This window comes from Mustela nivalis (assembly GCF_964662115.1).
Source record: "Mustela nivalis genome assembly, chromosome: 18".
In the NCBI taxonomy this organism is placed as follows: Eukaryota; Metazoa; Chordata; class Mammalia; order Carnivora; family Mustelidae; genus Mustela; species Mustela nivalis.
This window is the reverse complement of record NC_139037.1, coordinates 42,631,156-42,650,027: the sequence shown is the minus strand read 5'-3', so window position 1 is coordinate 42,650,027 and position 18,872 is coordinate 42,631,156. Positions and strand designations below refer to the sequence as shown.

The following is an 18,872-nucleotide window of genomic DNA, read 5'->3' as shown; positions in this document are numbered from 1 at the left end:
CAAGAATAGGCTACACTCACTGTACTCTTATTCCTTCAAGCAGTAGGCTGGATAATACATACAGCGTGCACTGATGAAGGCAACAAAGGCCGTCCTTCAGAACAGGGGGGGGTCCCTTGTGGTTAACTAGAGCCTCGAGGTCTTTCACAGGCACAGACTGAGTCACACGGGGATCTTGTCCACAGATTCCTCAGCACCAAAAATGCAAAAATGAAGCTCTGCCTTATCTAAAAAATAAAAAAGCTACACTAGGCCAATTCTGATTAGCCTTCGGTTGGTCACAATAGCGCTGTCATGGAATCACTTAAAGTACAACCCATCTCACAGTCACAACTGAACATGGTCATAAAAAAAGGCTCCGCCCCCACACAGTCCCAGGAGCTTTAATCTGGACCACTCAGCCTCCCCACCACGCGCGCGCGCGCACACACACACATTCATGATCACATCCCACGCCGATTCAGTCACACAATCACGCACACACGCTCACACAAACGCACAATCACCTTCTCCACATTGGCCTGACGCTCCTGCTCCACCTGCTCGTAACGCACGCACCTGGGAAACTCCGGACCTCCCGCGGGGAGCTCCTCCCGCCCCCGGACCGGGGTCACTTCAACTCACCACACGGAAAACTGTGACCGTAAACCTAGAGGAAAATGAACAGAGGATGAAGTTCACTAACTCACTAACCTGTGAGAAACGCTTTTCCACTCTGGAAAAGCGCGGACGTTGACACAAACAGCCCCGAGAGCCGGTAGCTTGCACAGTTAGGCTACTAACGCGCCGCCCCGCGGACTCCTGGGAGCTCCGGCCCACGCGGGAGTGCGCAGGCGCAGACGACTGATCCTTGGCCGGGGGTGAGGTTGGTAGGTCCTAGGGGCTCCTAAGGAGGCGGGAACCCGGTGCTCGGACCGAGAGGCCAGGCTAGCTATCCGGTCCCGGAGGAAAGGCCAGGGAGGAAACAGGGAGTTCAAGCCCGGCTTGGTAATTCTGAGGAGGGAACCGGAACCGAGCCCACGGTAACCAGTCACTCGGATCCGTGCGAGCGGGGCCTCGGGCGTGGCCCGTGGGCGTGACCCTGAGGGTGACAATCAGGTCTGACCTGAAGCGAGCTCCGCGAGGGGAGGGGTTTGTCTGTTTTGACGCGGAGGAAGCTCGATCGCTGGGAGCGGGGCCTCAAACAGCAGGCGCTGCGTTTGTGTCCCGAATTGAGGCGGCCTCTTGTGCCCAACCTGCTGCGTTTTGGGTGCCTGCTATCTGTGAGATGTTGGGACCGAATGTGTGTAAAAAGTGGACGGAGTTGTGTAGCTGCCTCGGATTTCCTCCTTATGTGTCTAATTTTAGAGTAGGTGTGAGTCCTGCTTGATACTATAGGGGACTATGAAGAAACGAAAGTGATTTTGTGACTTTGCCTGGAATTATATGCAGTGTGCTGTCTGAGGTGGTAAATGACTTATGGGTACTGTGAGATGGGGGTTTTCTGAAGTAAGTTTGGTTGACTGTAACTGTGCATGTGTTTGTAACCTACTGTTATTATTTGTGATGGTTTTGTGATTGAAAAACTGCATGACCACTGTCTAGTTGGGTTTTTAAGATGTGATTATCTGAAGAGTGGTCATTAAGCCTGCCTCCAAAATTGTACCTCAATAGCAATTTAGCAAATAGAGGTATGAGTATTGGAAAGGAAGAGGTAAGATTTCATTTCCCAGATGGTAAGATTCAATACAGGGAAACACTATGTAAACTAAAACCAATGTGTTGAAATTAACAGTGCTCCATGAATAGGAAGCAGTAAAAAACAACTTTTGTCCATAACTAGTACTTTCAACACTGATGTATGCGTGAGGTTTCCTGCTTCTGGATGAAATCGATGGCAGGGTCATTAGCTTCTTCAGGCATTCTAAGACAATAAAAAAGTACTTGGTATACTTTTAATCACAAGGCCAGTCTCATTTTAATAGTTAAAATAGTTTGCTAATTAAAACATTCACTAACCTGTGAGAAACGTAGCAGTCAGTACTTTAGATTTCATTTAGCATGGTATCATCCTCTCCCCAGGAAACCTACATTACAGAGAGGAAAGATCAATTTCTTCTCTAGTTCCATACCTGTACTATTAAAAAGTGTTGTTCAATAGTTAAATTAGCTATTAGTAAATTAGTAAGTTAATTTTCAATAATTATGCTTATCACTATGATACAGGTGAATCAATAAAGATTAAGTGGAGGAATTTAAAGTTCAGATATTCTCAAGCATATAGGGATATGTAATATATGATAGGGATGCCATTTCACATTAATTGAAAAAATATGGATTACTTATATATTTGTAGTATTGCTAAACAAGAAAACATACAAAGAAAGCTTCACAAGGGACAAGGGGGGGCGCCTGGGTGGCTCAGTGGGTTAAGCCTCTGCCTTTGACTTGGGTCAGGATCCCAGGGTACTGGGATCGAGCCCCACATCTGGCTCTCTGCTCAGCGGGGAGCCTGCTTCCCCCTCTCTCTCTGCCTGCCTCTCTGCCTACTTGTGATCTCTCTGTCAAATAAATAAAATCTTTAAAAATAATAATAATAAAAAGAAAGCTTCACAAAGTAAAAAACACTTTAATAGTCATAGAAGCAACTAAGAAAAATTATTTCTAATTTAAAATAAAGGGTTAGTTTACTAAATAAAAAAGATAATATCAATTAGGAAATTAAAACATGAGAAAAATAGACATACTATAAGAAGATGCCATCATAGAAATAGAAAAGAAATAAAAGGAGCTTATTCTCTCATAGTAAGAAATGTGTAAGCTAGAACTACAATATATATCTATTAGGCAGAGATTAAAAATTTATTATTAACCGCATTCATCAGGGTATGAGGAGGTATTATCCTGTGCTGATACTAACAGTGTAAATTGGTAGAAAGTCCATGAAGAACTATTTGGAAATATATGACAAACCTGTCTTCCATGGAGATGGAAGGTAGAGCTGCAGAGGGAAAAGCACAATGTTCCCTCTCTCTCTCCACCAACAACAGATTGCCCAGATTCATTCTAATTCATGAAGAGACTAGGTTTCTGGTGGCGAGGGAACAGGATTTGCCCTTTTTCTCAAATAATCACCACCCTGGATACGTGTGGGTACACAGAGTGGGCAAGTGCTGCAACAGTGAAAATCGATGCAGATTTAACGGAATTATTCTGGGAGATCTAAGTCAAATATGATTTCACATGCTCTTTGTATCCTCTCATCTCTGCCTTCTCAGGATTCTTCCCTTTTCCAAAAGAAAGGCTCAAAAGAGAAGGTTCATCTCTTGCAAATCTCAAAGCGATGCCTCAGGTGAGATGATGTTTCCTCTCTTTCTGAAATAAGTTGTTTTCAGGTGATATAAACATTTGCTTCCCTAACTTAAATTTCCAGGATGTTGGCCATTGCTTCCATGAAGCTGGTCATCAGTAGGGCAAGCAAGTGGCCTAAGCATAAAATGTGAGGAGTGCGTTTAGGGTTTTACATCCCTAAATTTTGCATCCTGTGTTCCTTACCTTCCCCACCTAGTTGCAGACCTCTTCCCAGTTTTTCTTATTCCAATCAGATAAACATAAGCCTTTGCACGTGTACCTCCTAGGTGTAGCTAATGTTTACATATTGAGTTGGTATATTACTCATCATCTCCTTCCTTAGTCTTCTCACAAAAGTACTGCTAGAACAGCAATGTATTATTTTGATTTAAAAGGGAATATATTACTTTACTGAATCTATCCATCTTTAATGAACCTATCTTGTCTAGACACTGATTTGAGATCTAAGTTGTGAGGAGTCAAGGAACAGACATGGAAAAGCTTTGATCATCTCCAATAACCTAGGTTTTGCAATGATACAATGAGAGGTAGAGTTGGTAAATCACATTATTTGCTTGTGGTAAGCTGTCTTGTTGTGTGAGGTTTCCAAGATAGAGATTTGTTTGCATGCTTGTACAGAAAACTATGATTTTGCATTCTACTTCTGTGGTCCTCCTGTCCATTTTATCCAATTCATAAAAACGGTGGCCAGCCAGTGAAAACCTTTCCAGTATTTCAATGCTGTTACAGATTTTTTTCTTATCTTTTTAGTTTCTTCTTATTTTTTATATGTGGGTGCAGCAGAATGAAATGCATATGCTAGTCCATTCTTGAAACATTCTACTTTGAATCAAAGGTGGCACTTTCCCCTATTTTCATGTCTGTCAGAAAATTCCTCTTCATCTACCCATCTTCAAAATACTGATTTTTGGGTGCCTGGGTGGCTCAGTGGGTTAAAGCCTCTGCCTTCAGCTCAGGTCATGATCCCAGGGTCCTGGGATCGAGTCCCGCATCAGGCTCTCTGCTTGGTGGGGAGCTTGCTTCCTCCTCTCTCTCTGCCTGCTTCTCTGCACAGTAGACTTGTGATCTCTGTCTGTCAAATAAATAAATAAAATATTTTTTAAAAAATACTGATTTTCCCCAGATGCCAATTTGTTCTCTTCTCTTCACTGTCTCTTTTTCTCTATGCACAGATCCACTCTAAAGGTTATACTGATCTAATTCTAGTGACTCTCAAATACCTCTCTCCATCCTAGACTTCCATTCAGAGTGTCAGAATCATATATCCAATCCCCAAAAGTTAGGACCACCTGAGTGTCCCAAAGACACTTGAAGTACATTTCCAAGGTTTACTTCATTACCTCCTTGGTCCAGCTTATTCTTTCTTCTGTTTTCCATTTCCATTTTCTAGTCTCAGCACCTCCCCACTTGCCTATACAGGTAACCCAAGAGCTATGCTTCTTTTTTGTCAATCTACAACCAATTTATGACCAATTCTTTTGCAACCCATTATCCACTAACCAGTTTTCTCCTCTCTAGACCACTAATACCACCTTAATCTAGGAAACATCTCCAACAATGGTTACTTAATTTTCTTTCCCACTTAACACACCTCAAGCCTTCTCCAGTCTTCAAGAGTATTGCCTTTGAAGTACAAATTTTATCAGATAACATAGGTGCTATTTAGCCTTTCTTTATACTCCACAAAGCAGCAGAACAAGCAAAGGGGTATGCATTAGAATGGAATGTACAAGACAATATATTGAAAGGAAGGAAAATATTAACAGATCATATTCAGGAGCAGATCATCAACTCTGTGGATTGCCTTTAATGCTGATTGATGCCTTATAAATAAATATAAATATGTTGAGAGTGTTCTCAGTACATTTTTAAGACCACTGCTCTGTAGGAAAATTCTAGTATTATTCCATAAACATGCTCATTGCCCACCTTGATCTATATTTCTTCTTAGAGCACAAAGACTCTTTCCTAACATACTGTGCCTTTTGCTATTTCCTCAATTTACTAATTTTCTTCTCCCCATGAATTTTAAAAGCAGATACACTGTACAAAACAAATTCACTGTGAGGACAAAATTTTGATGTCCTCAGTGAAGCCTTGGAATACAAAATGAAATTTTTCTTCACTTCATAGCATTTCCCTTGTACATATTTCTGTCATTCATCTGTAATACCTGTTGAGTGTATGTATTTATATGTATGCCTCTCACGTAACCAGTAACTTTTCATGAGCAAGGCCAGGGTTTTATTCATTTTGGTCCACCAGGCAACCAGTCACATTTAAGGCAAATAGTATGATCTTATATATTTTTAGCATGAGATAACAAGTAAATATTATCAGAGAGAAATTTCTACAGTAGAAAACACAAAATAAGAAAACTAGTCTGACCACTGAACATGGTCTCCAATATCTAGTTCTCACTAGTTCCAATCACTTTAGGATGAACTAGAGTATGCCCTTACAGGGATCAGTGTCATTCAAGGATGTGACTGTGGACTTCACCCAGGAGGAATGGCAGCAACTGGATCCCGCACAGAAGGCCCTCTACAGGGATGTCATGTTGGAAAACTACTGCCATCTCATCTCTGTTGGTAAGGAAAATTCCTTGAATCTTTCAACATCATACATCTCCTTTCAAGAATTTCTAAAGCATATGGAACTTTGGATTTCAGAGATCAGAGGTGATGACTCCCTTTTTGTTAGCAGACAGTGTGATTAGGTCCTCACTTGCCTAGTGCAAGGTATTAACTTGGTAAGGTGTTAATGCGTACCTTGTCTGTCACCTTAGAGCTCTATCTTTCTCTTCCTTCAGTAGTTTTGAAGCCCAAGCAGCTTATACCAAGTCTCATTTTTTACTACCAGGGTTTCACATGACTAAGCCCGAGATGATCCGCAAGTTGGAACAAGGAGAAGAACCGTGGACAGTGGAGAGAATTTTTCCAAGTCAGAGCGACCTTGGTGAGTCTGTATAGAGCAAATCCAGTGGACTCAGGTAGTTGACACATTCAAATGTTTTGCGGGATCTATTTTTTTAATTGTGGTAAAATAAACATAACATAAAACTTAATATCTTAAGCATTTTTAAGCATATAGTTCAGTGGCATTAGGCACATTTACATTGTGCAACTATCACCATCATCCATCTCCAAATCTCTTTAAATGTTGTAGGACTAAAACTGTACTCATTCAAAAATAACTCCCCATTGGGGCGCCTGGGTGGCTCAGTGGGTTAAGCCGCTGCCTTCGGCTCAGGGCATGATCTCAGGGTCCTGGGATTGAGTCCCGCAAAGGGTGCTCTGCTCAGCAGGGAGCCTGCTTCCCTCTCTCTCTCTATCTGCCTGCCTCTCCATCTACTTGTGATTTCTCTCTGTCAAATAAATAAATAAAATCTTTAAAAAAAAAAATAACTCCCCATTACCTTCTCCCCCTAGCCTCTGGCAACTACCATTCTACTTTCTGTTTCTATGAATTTATCTGCCTAGGTACTTCATAAATGTGGAGTCATGGGGTATTTACCTTTTTTTGTGATTAGTTTTTTTCATTTAACATAATGTCTTCAAGGTCTACCCGTATTGTAGTATATCAGAATTTCCTTCCTTTTTAAGGCTGAGAAATATTCCAACTGCATGTATATATCATATGTTGCTCATGCAGTGGACACTTGAGTTTCTTCTACCTTTTGGCTACTATGAATAATGCTGCTATGAACATGAGCATACAAATATCTACTTGAGTCTTTGCTTTCAGCTTTTTTGGTATATACCCAGAATGTATATACATGCTAGAACGTATGTAATTCTATGTTTACTGTTTTGAGGAACTACCATACTGTTTTCCACAATGGCTACATTTTACATTCCTAAGGGTTTCGGTTTCTCCACATCCTCACTAACACCTGTTATTTTATATTTGGGGTTTTTAAATTTTTTTTATTTTTATTTTTTTAAGATATTTATTTATTTATTTATTTATTTATTTATTTATTTATTTGACAGAGAGAAATCACAAGTTAGGCAGAGAGGCAGGCAGAGAGAGAGAGGAGGAAGCAGGCTCCCTGCCAAGTAGAGAGCCCGATGCGGGACTCGATCTCAGGATCATGATCTGAGCCAAAGGCAGAGGCTTTGAGCCACCCAGGTGCCCATTATTTGGGGGTTTTAAATATTTATTTATTTATTCATTCATTCATTAGGTTTTTATTTATTTATTTGACAGACAGAGATCACAAGTAGGCAGAGCAGCAGGCAGAGAGGAGGAAGCAGGCTCCCCACTGAGGAGAAAGCTCATTGAGGGGCTTGATCCCAGGACCCTGGGACCATGACCCGAGCTGAAGGCAGAGGCTTTAACCCACTGAGCCACCCAGGAACCCCAATTTTGGGTTATTTAATTTTTTTTTTAAGATTTTATTATTTGACAGATGGAGATCACAAGTAGACAGAGAGGCAGGCGGAGAGAGAGGAAGGGAAGCAGGCTCAGCGCTGAGCAGAGCTCCTGATGTGGGGCTCGATCCCAGGACTCTGGGATCATGACCTGAGCCGAAGGCACAGGCTTTAACCCACTGAGCCACCCAGGCACCCCTGTATGTGGAGATCTTAAGTGTGAAGTCTTTCAGTTCTGACAGAAGCATAAACCCATGTATGTCATACCCAATATAAAGAACATTTCCATTAACCCATTAAGTTCCTTCAGGCCTCTTCCAAGTCAGTCCCTTCCACTAGGACAATCACACTTGTGATTTCTACCAGCATAGGTTAGTTTTGTCTATCCATACCTTTTTCATATCTATTTTCTTTAATTCAGCTTAATGTGTGAGACATATATACATGTTTTTGCAGTAGTTTAAGTAGTTTCTTTTAATTATAGAATAGTATTCAGTTGTATGAATATACCAGTTTGTTTACACATCTCCAGTTCATAGACACTTGAAATGTTCCAGTTTGGGGCCATTATGAATAAAGCTATTGTGAACATTGTTGTAAACATCTTTTTCTGAACAAGTTTTTATTTCTTCTCAGTAAACACCTAGCAGGTGGTATCACTCATTCATTATAAAGGTGTATATTTCTCTTTTTTAGAAACTGTCAGCTTTTAAAAGTTACTGTACCATTTTCAGCTTTTACCAGAAATGTGTAAGAAGTTAAAACAAATTTTTTTTATCATTTTAAAACAATATACTTATTACATGTTGACTTAAAATCATTTTTTACAAAAAATAACTATCTCCCAAAAGAAAAAAAAAATAGTGACAAAAGTGGAATTGTTACATAATTGAAATTTATTTAATAAGTAGCTGACTTTCACATATGATTCTGTATTCAATTTGTTGCAAAAAATTGTTTGAGTTGAAATATATGAAGAAAGCCTCCTTCATGCATCATATGTAGGTTGAAATGAGAAATATATATATATTTTTTAAAGATTTTATTTATTTTTCAGAGATGAAAGAGAAAAATAGAGAGTGAACACAAGCAGTGGGAGTGGCAGGCAGAAGGAGAAGCAGGCTCCCTGCTGAGCAAGGAGCCCGATGGAATTCGGGACTCAATTCCAGAACCCTGGGATCATGACCTGAGCCAAAGGGAGATGCTTAACCAATTGAGCCACCCAGGCATCCCTGAATGAGACATATTTAAGAGCCTATTTAGATTGTCATAGATATTCTTCATTAATACTACACCCAAATGTAACAATTGGTAGTTCCTGAACAGCTAGTTGCAATATAGAACCTGAAATCATAACAATGAACTTTTGTACACTGTTAAATAAAATCCAGTGGTCTACTTAAATGGGTATTTTACCCATGCATTTTCGGTAATATTATGTATTAATCATTTGGAAAGTAACAGTTCAGTGACATCTAAGATCTTCCAAATTTTAATGTATTTCTATATACAATATTAATTTAAAAAAAAATACCACAGGCCACATTTGTTAATATCATCAGAAATATCATCAAAAAAGTCTAAGAATTGGGAAGCTGACAAGCTCACAGTAGCAAATAAAAGCTTTCCAACAAAATGACCTTTATTTGAAAGCGTGGATTTTATCATTGGTCACAAATATTAGCATATGTTTTCCTTGAATTAACATGCTCACATTGTTCAAGAAAATATCTACTAGAGGGACGCCCGGCTCAGTCAGTTAAGTGTTTGCCTTTAGCTTAGGTCATGATACCAGGGTCCTGCATCAGGCTCCTTGCTCAGTGGGGAGCCTGCTTCTTCCTCTGTCTGCTGTTCCCCCAGCTTGTGCTTGCTGACAAATAAACAACATCTTTAAAAAAAAAATGTCTAGAGGCACCTGGGTGGCTCAGTGGGTTAAAGCCTCTGCCTTCAGCTCAGGTCATGATCTCAGGGTCCTGAGATCGAGCCCTGCATCGGGCTCTCTGCTCAGCGGGGAGCCTGCTCCCCCCCCCCGCCTGCCTCTCTGCCCACTTGTGATCTCTATCTCTGTCAAATAAATAAATAAAATCTTAATAAAAATGTCTACTAGATACCCATGTGTGAATAATAATCAGTTGTACTCTCAAATAAATGCTCTTCCATAAAAAGTAGATACAGATATTCCCTGCTTTTTGAAAGTTCATGTTATGCCACTTTGGTTTTCGTAAAGATCTCCATTAGTACCTGTCTTCACTAACCAAAAAAATCTGAAGAGGATTCTTTGCTTTAATAAAACAAGGTGAAAAGCAAAAATAGCACTTTGTTTGTTTTGCTGAGAACTGTAGAGGCCTAGTTAAGCTCCTCCCCCAGAACTACACTCAGCATCTCATCAGCATCAGGCTGCCATAGTTTTGAGCATCTGTGCTTTGTCTCAATTTATTCTGCACATTGATTAGCAAGATGTGTCAGAATAGCTGAGGAAAGGTTATTTTTTTGGATCTGGGAATGCTCAAAAAATTTTCTGTGTAAATTAATGGTAATTGCTTCTTCACTTTATGCCATTTCAGCTTATGAAAAGTTTCACAGGAACATTCTGTTTTTGGATGCAGCAGGAGGGGAAGAGGGCCCTGTATTCAGTTTTCAACTCAAATTATTACACCAGCACTTCTCCTCACAAAATATATTATACTCTGGTATGCAACAGAAGTGCTTCATGCATGCACGTCTTTAATCATCACACAGAATATTGAAAATATGTGTACTCAAGGATGGAGATCTAATAAAATTAATGATTTTTTCCTGCTCTATCAAAAATAGACTTACATGACACCTTTTTTCTTATGGAATAGAGATGTAGTGATTACTATTATAGATTGGTGCCAGTGTTTTCATTTCTGCTGATGTGCCAGCATTTTACCTGCTGTATTAATCATATTTTTTATCTTTTATATTTTATGATGTTTTGACAACTTTGGAAGGCCTTGCTGGCTGGGGAGAGATTGCCCCTCCCAGAGCTAGCTAATCTGTAGAGAGAGTAGGCAGTCTGTTGGTAAGCCCACCTTTCATACAAAAACCAACCAATCCCAAGTCCATACCCTCAACTACCTCCTTTACCTAACTGTCACACACCAAGGCAACATTTTCTGGCCCCTAAATCACCTGGGGCCAGTACCTTACACAACTATAGACCACCCCTGTAAAACCCATAGCTTCCAATACTGTTCAAAAATGCCAATCTTAGACTGTTTCCCCTATCCTGCTTTGCCTTTCCCATGCAAGCAAGTCCCAAAAAGGCTTTGGCTAGGCTTTCCACTCTCTCCTTTCTGCCTCCTGACCAAGCCTGCTGCTTCTATGTGTGGCCCTACAAAGCATGATATGTCGCCTCCTCTCAGGAAATGTAGTGAAAATCTTCTCATGACATTAGCCTATGTCATAAACCTTCATAAAATAAAATTCTGTAAGTACTAATGAGACACCCAGCTTAAAAAGACAAATGGAGTTTTGTTATTAACAAAAAGTTTTTTTTTGATCAAAACCAAAAGGTTTGATTTTGTGGACTGCCTCTCCCCTTCCCTGCCTCTCACATAAGGATCTCATGTACTAAGGTCCATGAATCACATTTTGGGATTTAGGTTTAGGTCTTTCTTCTTGATTTTCATGTCTTTAACATTTCAGTTCTTTCTCTTTTTTCTTTCATTTAATCTCCTATTTATTAGGTATTCTTAAATCTATTTTTAAAAAAAACAGAGAGGGACGCTTGGGTGGCTCCGTTGGTTGGACGACTGCCTTCGGCTCAGGTCATGATCCTGGAGTCCCGGGATCGAGTCCCACATCGGGCTCCCAGCTCCACGGGGAGTCTGCTTCTCTCTCTGACCTTCTCCTCGTTCATGCTCTCTCTCACTGTCTCTCTCTCAAATAAATAAATAAGATCTTAAAAAAAAAAACAGAGAAAACATTGTCTAATATTTCTTCCTCTTAGTTTTCATTTTCTTTCCTTCCTTTCCCTGTGCAATGTCTTAACTGTTTCTTGCAGTCAGGCTCACATCCTATTTTCACCATGACACCTGCCATCAGATTTCAAAATTCATACACTGTGGACCTAAGATAATTTTAGTATCACTTTTTTCCAATATATTTATTTCCAGTAAGTTTCTGCATTCCATGGCATAGTGCTCAGATACCTGATGCCTACCCGCCTTGATTTGGGTAAAAAACACTAACTCATTTTAATCCTATTTCCCCAAGTGCCTTTTCACATCTTCATTGCTTTTCCTCCCTCCTTCTTTATTGCCTAGGAAATTAAATACTTTACTGAATAAGTTGAATTATTTCAGTGGTCTCTCATTGGTATCCTTAAAGGCTCTTTCTTCATCTTTAATCCTTGACTTTATAAAAGTCCTATGAGTTGGGGGACCTGGGTGGTACAGTCAATTAAGCATCCGACTCTCAGTTTCCACTCTGGTCACTCAGGTTTTGGTCTCCAGTTGTGGGGTCAAGCCTTGTATTATTAGGCTCTGCACTCAGGGCAGTCTGCTTGGGATTCTCTCACCTTCTCCCCCTGCATATCCCCCTGACCACTTCCACGTCTGTGCATTCTCTCTCTCTTAGAAAAAGTCCTGTAAACTATAATAATCTGATCCATTCTCAAGTGTGGTTTTCTTGTTTTATGTGAATGGCTTTCAAATATGCTTTTTCAGCCCACTTCTCCCATTTGAACTCTAGTGTATATTTTGATCTGCCTACAGCAATACAACAATCGGTTGTATCATCCTTTTGATTATTGATTTATCAGAAATAATAGTCATTGTCTTTATCTTATCCTTATTTCTTTCTATTTCCTTTTTTCCCCATAGTCAGCCCCTTCTAGTATCAGGTTGCTTCCATCATCTTTGCTATACTTTTTTTTAAAAATATTTTATTTATTTATTTGACACAGAGAAAGATCACAAGTAGGCAGAGAGGCAGGCAGAGAGGGAGGAGGAAGTAGGCTCCCTGCTGAGCAGAGAGCCTGATGTGGGGCTTGATCCCAGGACCCTGGGATCCTGACCCAAGCCAAAGGCAGAGGCTTTAACCAACTGAGCCACCCAGATGCACTCATCTTTGCTATACTTAATGATCTCTCCACAATTTGTGTTATTTCACTCTGAAATATCTTTACATCTATTCTCATATTCTCATTTGCTACCGACCTCTTCCAAAAGGAGAGCATATTATTTCAGTAACTGCTGCAATTACTATTTGGATTTGCCATGGTTTTTACCTAGTTATTCCATTTATACTATCAATATACCAAAAATATATCACTTATTATATAAAATTTAAGTTCCTTCTGACAAAAATTTCCCATCTGATCATTTCCAAATTTATTTCTCTCTGTGACTGAGAATTCTATTCATCTCTCTTTGTTCTAGTCTCCCAGGTGTATTCCATACAATTGATTTTATTCATCACAACTGGACCTTTCACTGTGTGATAGCTGCTACATACTCATGTAGACACTTGCAAAGTTAGACAACTACAACTTAGAGGGTACAGTAGTATACACAAGACTACCCTCACTTCTGATACCAACTGTAAGTTCAGGAGGCCCCAAGCCTAGCACAAATATCAACACTATGCTATAAGGACTCAGGGAACTTGCTGAAAGCTGTAATAGTTATGGTTTATAACGGGAGAAAAAATACGGATTAGAATCAGCTAAACACAAAGTGCAGAGTCCAGGAAGGTACCAAACATGAAGCTTCTAGTAGACCTCTCTCTATGGAATCATGGACAGCATTACCTTGCTGGTGTGACAATACCTACAGAACATTGCCAGGGAAGCATCCCCTGAGCCCATTGTCCAGAGTTTATATTGGGGCTCCATGACTAGGCATGATTAACTGTACATGTAGCCAATCTCAGCTTCTAGCCCCTTGAGAGGTTCAGGCTGATACTGTGTGACCCGAAGCACCCACCCTAAATCACACTGTTGGTGTGGGTCAAAGACCTCCCTAAATTACATTGTGATTTTCTGGCTGGCCAAAAGCTCCCAGGCAAACAAATATCTATTCCAAGGGCTTAGTGATTACTTCCCAGAAGCCAAAGGCAAATGTCAGGTTATATTTGCGCAAGGTTATATTCTTCACTATACAATACTACATATCATTTAGTTAAAAGATCAAGTTTTGCTTCCTCCGTGAAATGTTCCTGGACTACTCCAGGCCACGTCAATTCCTTTTTTGCTGCATTCATATTCTACTCATATATGAAAATTATGAATAGGTGCATCCTCTGTTATGATCAAACTTCTTTCCCCATCCAGTTAACATTTCCCCCAAATAAGGTTCTCTCTTTTACTTTTTCTTACTGTAGTAATAGAGACTATTCAATAGTTACCTCTCTCTTGTTTTTAAGATTTTATTTATTTATTTGACAGAGAGAGAGACACTGAGAGAGGAAACACAAGCAGGAGGAGTGGGAGAGGGAGAAACAGGCTTCCCACTGAGCAGGGAGCCTGATGTAGGGCTCATGAGCTGGGCTGAAGGCAGATGCTTAATGACTGAGCCACCCAAGCGCCCCAGTTACCTCTCTTGATACTATGCAAGGAAAACATCTTTCTCATCGATTCAGAAATCATTTAATGATAAGTTCTTTTAAATATACATGCTACGATCACATTCCTTTATCTCAGATAAACAGGTGTTAATGTATACTCAGAAGATAGTCAATAAAATATTGACATCCAAGAGCTTAACTTTTAGTTGGGAAGGCAATATTATCAAATAAGCATTTTACATATAATATTCAGACTAAAATAGCAGATTGTTGAAAGAGTTCTTGAAATGGATGGTCCAGGCTATAATTATAATCTAATTTCAGATAAATTGTACATTAAAGGATGCAAATAATATATGAAGGCTTTTGGATAAATCAATAGTAGAATGTCTCTGAAGGTGGTTGTGGGTCTTAGAAAGATGATGTAACTCTAGTTACTAATACAGATTAGTTTTAGTGTGTACTAGAACTGCACGTAAGTGGAATTGTATAATATATACTCTTTTGCATAAAGCTTTCACTCTGAAAAATGAGATTCATCTCTTTCCACTGTGTATCAGATTTTTTTTTATTGGTGAGTAGTATTGTATTGTATATATACATGACACAGTATTACCATTTACCTTTTGATGAATACTCGGGCAGTTACCAGTTAAGGGCTATGGTAAATAAGACACAAGTCAATGGCACTTGTGTCTTATTTACAATATATATAGACTCATCAATCCGTATTTAAAATTACCCTACTAGACATGGGTGGTGGTAAGGTAACAATAATAAGATATAGCCAAAAATTATAAGAAAAATAATATAGTTTTTAAAAAAGAAAGAAAAATAAAGAATCAATTAGTGCTGTAAGCACATGGTTGCGGAATCTAGGCCTTCACATCCCCTGTAGGAAATAATGGAGTTAAGTTATGTTACTGCATTGGGAGGAAAATGTAAACCCATCATTCCTGAAAATTGAAAGAGTAATTCAGCAAATAAAAGGAGGAAAAGTTAGAATTGATGGTCAGGAGAATTTAGTTACTGACCATTTCTGGAAGAAAAAATTGATGGTACCAGCAGTCAGAATACAACAATGATTATATTCATGTTTTAAGTATACTTTGTTCTCTGGTTTATTTTACAATTCCTAATGGAAAGAGGTTTCTCAAAGTCTTCCCTTTCCGGAGAATTTAAGTTGTGTGGAAAGTTAGGGCCTAGGCTATAAACAGTGTTTCTCTCAACACTAGGAAATGAGTGCTTGAGAAAGTTCATTTGCCATGGATGGGATACATGCAAGTGAGGAAGAAACAAGTGAAAGTATTTTATAACACATATTTAGGCATGAGGGAATAATATTTAGGCTTTCATTTCTACCTGAACATTTTCCTTGCTTACTGGTTAGTACCCTTAATAAGCTCACTCCCTTATTTCTGAATCTGCCCATTCCAAGAACAATCCCACTTTCATCATCCTTTGTCTTCTGTTTACTTGTCCTTGTGTTTATTATACCTGCTCAAGGTAGCTTATATTAACAATATGCCAAAGGTATAAGTGTTCTTTTCTTGTGCCATTTTTTCCTCATTTTAACTGTGTAGCAGGCTTTGTGTTTGTATCATAAGAATTTTCCCTACCAAGAGGTAATTTATTTGGGCCTTTGTGTAGATCACGATAGTGAGGCAGACAGTTGCACAATGGGTTGTTTGTATATACATCCGATCCAAAATATTTATGTGAAAACTTACAGTGTTGTTATTCTCTTCTAGAAGAAGATGGAAAAGCTGACGATGCTTTAGTGAAGTTCAAAGAATACCAAGACAGGCACTCTCGATCAGTCATATTCATCAACCATAAAAGATTAATTAAGGAAAGAAGTAATATTTTTGGGAAAACGTTTCCTGTAGGCAAGAACCGTATTATGTCAAAAACAATACTACGTGAATATAAGCCTGATGGAAAGGTTTTAAAAAATATTTCGGAATTAGTCAGTAGAAATATAAGCCCTGTAAGAGAGAAGTTTGCTGAGAGTAATGGATGGGAGAAATCATTCCTCAATACTAAAAATGAGAAAATTCATACTACAGTGAATCTCTGTAAACAAACAGAAAGGAGTCTGAGTGGTAAACAAGAGCTTATTCAACATCAGAAGACTCAAACTCCTGAGCAATCATTAGATCATAATGAATGTGAAAAATCCTTCCTTATGAAAGGAATGTTATTTACACATACTAGAGCTCACAGAGGAGAAAAACCCTATGAATACAATAAAGATGGAATAGCCTTAATCGAAAAGTCAAATCTCAATGCCCATTCACAAACTCTTATTGAGAAGAAAACCCATGGATACAGCAAATACGGTAAGTTCCTCTGCAGGAAGTCTATTTTTATCGTGCATCAGAGATCTCAAACAGAAGAGAAACCCTTTCAGTGTCCTTATTGTGGAAATAGCTTTAGAAGGAAGTCATATCTCATTGAACATCAACGAATTCACACAGGTGAGAAACCTTATGTCTGCAATCAATGTGGAAAAGCTTTCCGTCAAAAGACAGCCCTCACTCTTCATGAGAAAACACATATAGAAGGGAAGCCCTACATTTGTATGGATTGTGGGAAGTCCTTCCGCCAGAAGGCAACTCTCACTAGACATCACAAAACACATACAGGGGAGAAAGCCTATGAATGTACTCAGTGTGGAAGTGCTTTTAGAAAGAAGTCATACCTCATTGATCATCAGAGAACTCACACAGGAGAGAAACCGTATCAATGTAATGAATGTGGGAAGGCATTTATCCAGAAGACAACCCTCACTGTACATCAAAGAACTCACACAGGAGAGAAACCCTATATATGCAGTGAATGTGGAAAGTCCTTCTGCCAAAAGACAACCCTCACTCTCCATCAAAGAATTCATACTGGGGAAAAACCCTATATTTGTAATGAATGTGGGAAGTCCTTCCGCCAGAAGGCAATCCTCACTGTTCATCAGAGAATACATACAGGAGAGAAATCCAATGGATGTCCTCAGTGTGGGAAAGCCTTTAGTAGGAAATCAAACCTCATTCGCCACCAGAAGACTCACACAGGAGAGAAACCATATGAATGTAAAGAATGTGGGAAGTTCTTCAGTTGTAAGTCAAACCTCATTGTACATCAAAAAACCCACAAGGTAGAAACCATGGGAATTCAGTAAAGGATATGACTTTTTTGGTAAAAACTTTTGAAGTCCTAGTAAACACTGTACATGATGTAGCTTGCAAATATAATATTCAACAGTTTAAGGTATTATGCCACAAATTTACCTACTGTTTGTGAACCTATATAACATACAAAGAATGACTAGACAAATAGTAGTCATTGAAAATACAACCCTAAATTTTTTATTATTAGATTCAGCAGGCATAAACTTCCTTTGTCAAGTTTCTACAAACATTTAAAATCACTTGTTTTCAATTTCCTTACATACCATGTTGTGACCCAGTAATAAGCAACTGACCAGTGGTCCATGGACCACACTGTGAGTGGAAGTGTTTTTAAAAGAAAAGTATGAATGTTCATAAGAGTGGTTTAAAAGAAAGGAAGTATGTATTTCTCATTGCAAATATGAAATAAAAATTAGTTGTTACCTCCTCAAAATTTACCACAGTTCTGACTTATAACAGAAATTAGGTTTTGCATATTATGAACCTTTATATAAATTGGATTATACATCATGTATTCTTTTATATATGGCTTGTTTCATTCATCATTATGTTTGTAAAACCCATCATTAGTGCATGCAGCAGAAGTTCATTTATTTCTATTCTATATTGAATTCCATCACATGATTAAATTACAGTTTATCCAATCTACTGTTGATGGACTTTTTCATTGTTTACAGCTTAGGGTCATAATAAATAATGCTTCTGTGAACATACTTATCATTTGGTGTACATGCATTCACTTCTCTTGTGTATATACTAGGAATGAAATTGCTGGGTCCTGGAGCATATGTATGTTTGGTCAGCTTTGGTAGACACTACCAAACAACTCAGAACTTTCACAGCATGATATAATTCACTCTGAAGGAAAACAACTGAATATTAGTGATATGGTGATGGTTCCAAGCAGACAGTTCATGCTAGAGGGAAACTCTACAAATATGAAAACTGAGAATCCAATTATAATGTATGTACAAAGGCTTTTAGCCACAGCCCAAACTGTAATACAATACCAAACAAATGTAATAAATGTGAGGTTGTCTCTAGCCACAAAACTTCCATATTTGAAATCCAAAAGTCATATTAAGGAAAGGAAGGCTCCTAGCATGCTTCTTTGCATTAGAGAGTTCTGACTGGAGAAAAACCTCCAAGAATAGTAAAGGAACAGGGGGTAATAGCATTTGCCTATGGCCTATATCTTACTGGATGTATAAAAATGATGAATATGGAAAAGCTTATGGTCATAGTTCAAATCATACACAACACCATGGAATTCACATTGGATCGGAACTCTTTAAGTGAAATTATCATAAGGGGTGCCTGGGTGGCTCAGTCAGTTGAGCTTAGGCCATGGTCTCACGGTCATGAGATCAAGCCCCACATCAGGGTCCATCCTCAGAAGCCTGCTTGGAATTTCCCTCTCCCTCTC

The 18,872-nt window shown here is 38.9% G+C and overlaps 2 protein-coding genes across 13 annotated transcripts in view; one reads left to right on the top strand and one right to left on the bottom strand.

Moving 5' to 3' along the window:
• ZNF529 (zinc finger protein 529) overlaps positions 1-2,013 on the bottom strand; it is a 78,634-nt gene extending 76,621 nt beyond the window's left edge. For 4 of the 12 annotated variants that reach the window (XM_082708985.1, XM_082708995.1, XM_082708988.1 and 1 more), the window contains exon 1: positions 694-896. The gene's annotated coding sequence lies outside the window, so the exon portion shown is untranslated. Of the gene's footprint in view, positions 1-62; positions 897-1,998 lie in introns of those variants that run through there. The other 8 variants (XM_082708992.1, XM_082708991.1, XM_082708986.1 and 5 more) reach the window with 5 other exon arrangements.
• On the top strand, positions 896-18,159 carry ZNF382 (zinc finger protein 382). The gene is made up of 5 exons (XM_082709036.1): positions 896-987; positions 3,258-3,331; positions 5,816-5,942; positions 6,214-6,309; positions 16,013-18,159. Exons 2-5 carry the CDS (start codon positions 3,323-3,325, stop codon positions 17,434-17,436), a joined length of 1,656 nt encoding a protein of 551 aa, XP_082565162.1. The 5' UTR covers positions 896-987; positions 3,258-3,322; the 3' UTR covers positions 17,437-18,159.
• Positions 18,160-18,872: the final 713 nt, after the last annotated feature.

Coding starts and splice junctions, on each gene's coding strand:
- ZNF382 (XM_082709036.1), top strand. Junction 5,943..6,213: donor CTGCCATCTCATCTCTGTTG/GTAAGGAAAATT, acceptor TTTTACTACCAG/GGTTTCACATGACTAAGCCC. Junction 6,310..16,012: donor TCCAAGTCAGAGCGACCTTG/GTGAGTCTGTAT, acceptor ATTCTCTTCTAG/AAGAAGATGGAAAAGCTGAC.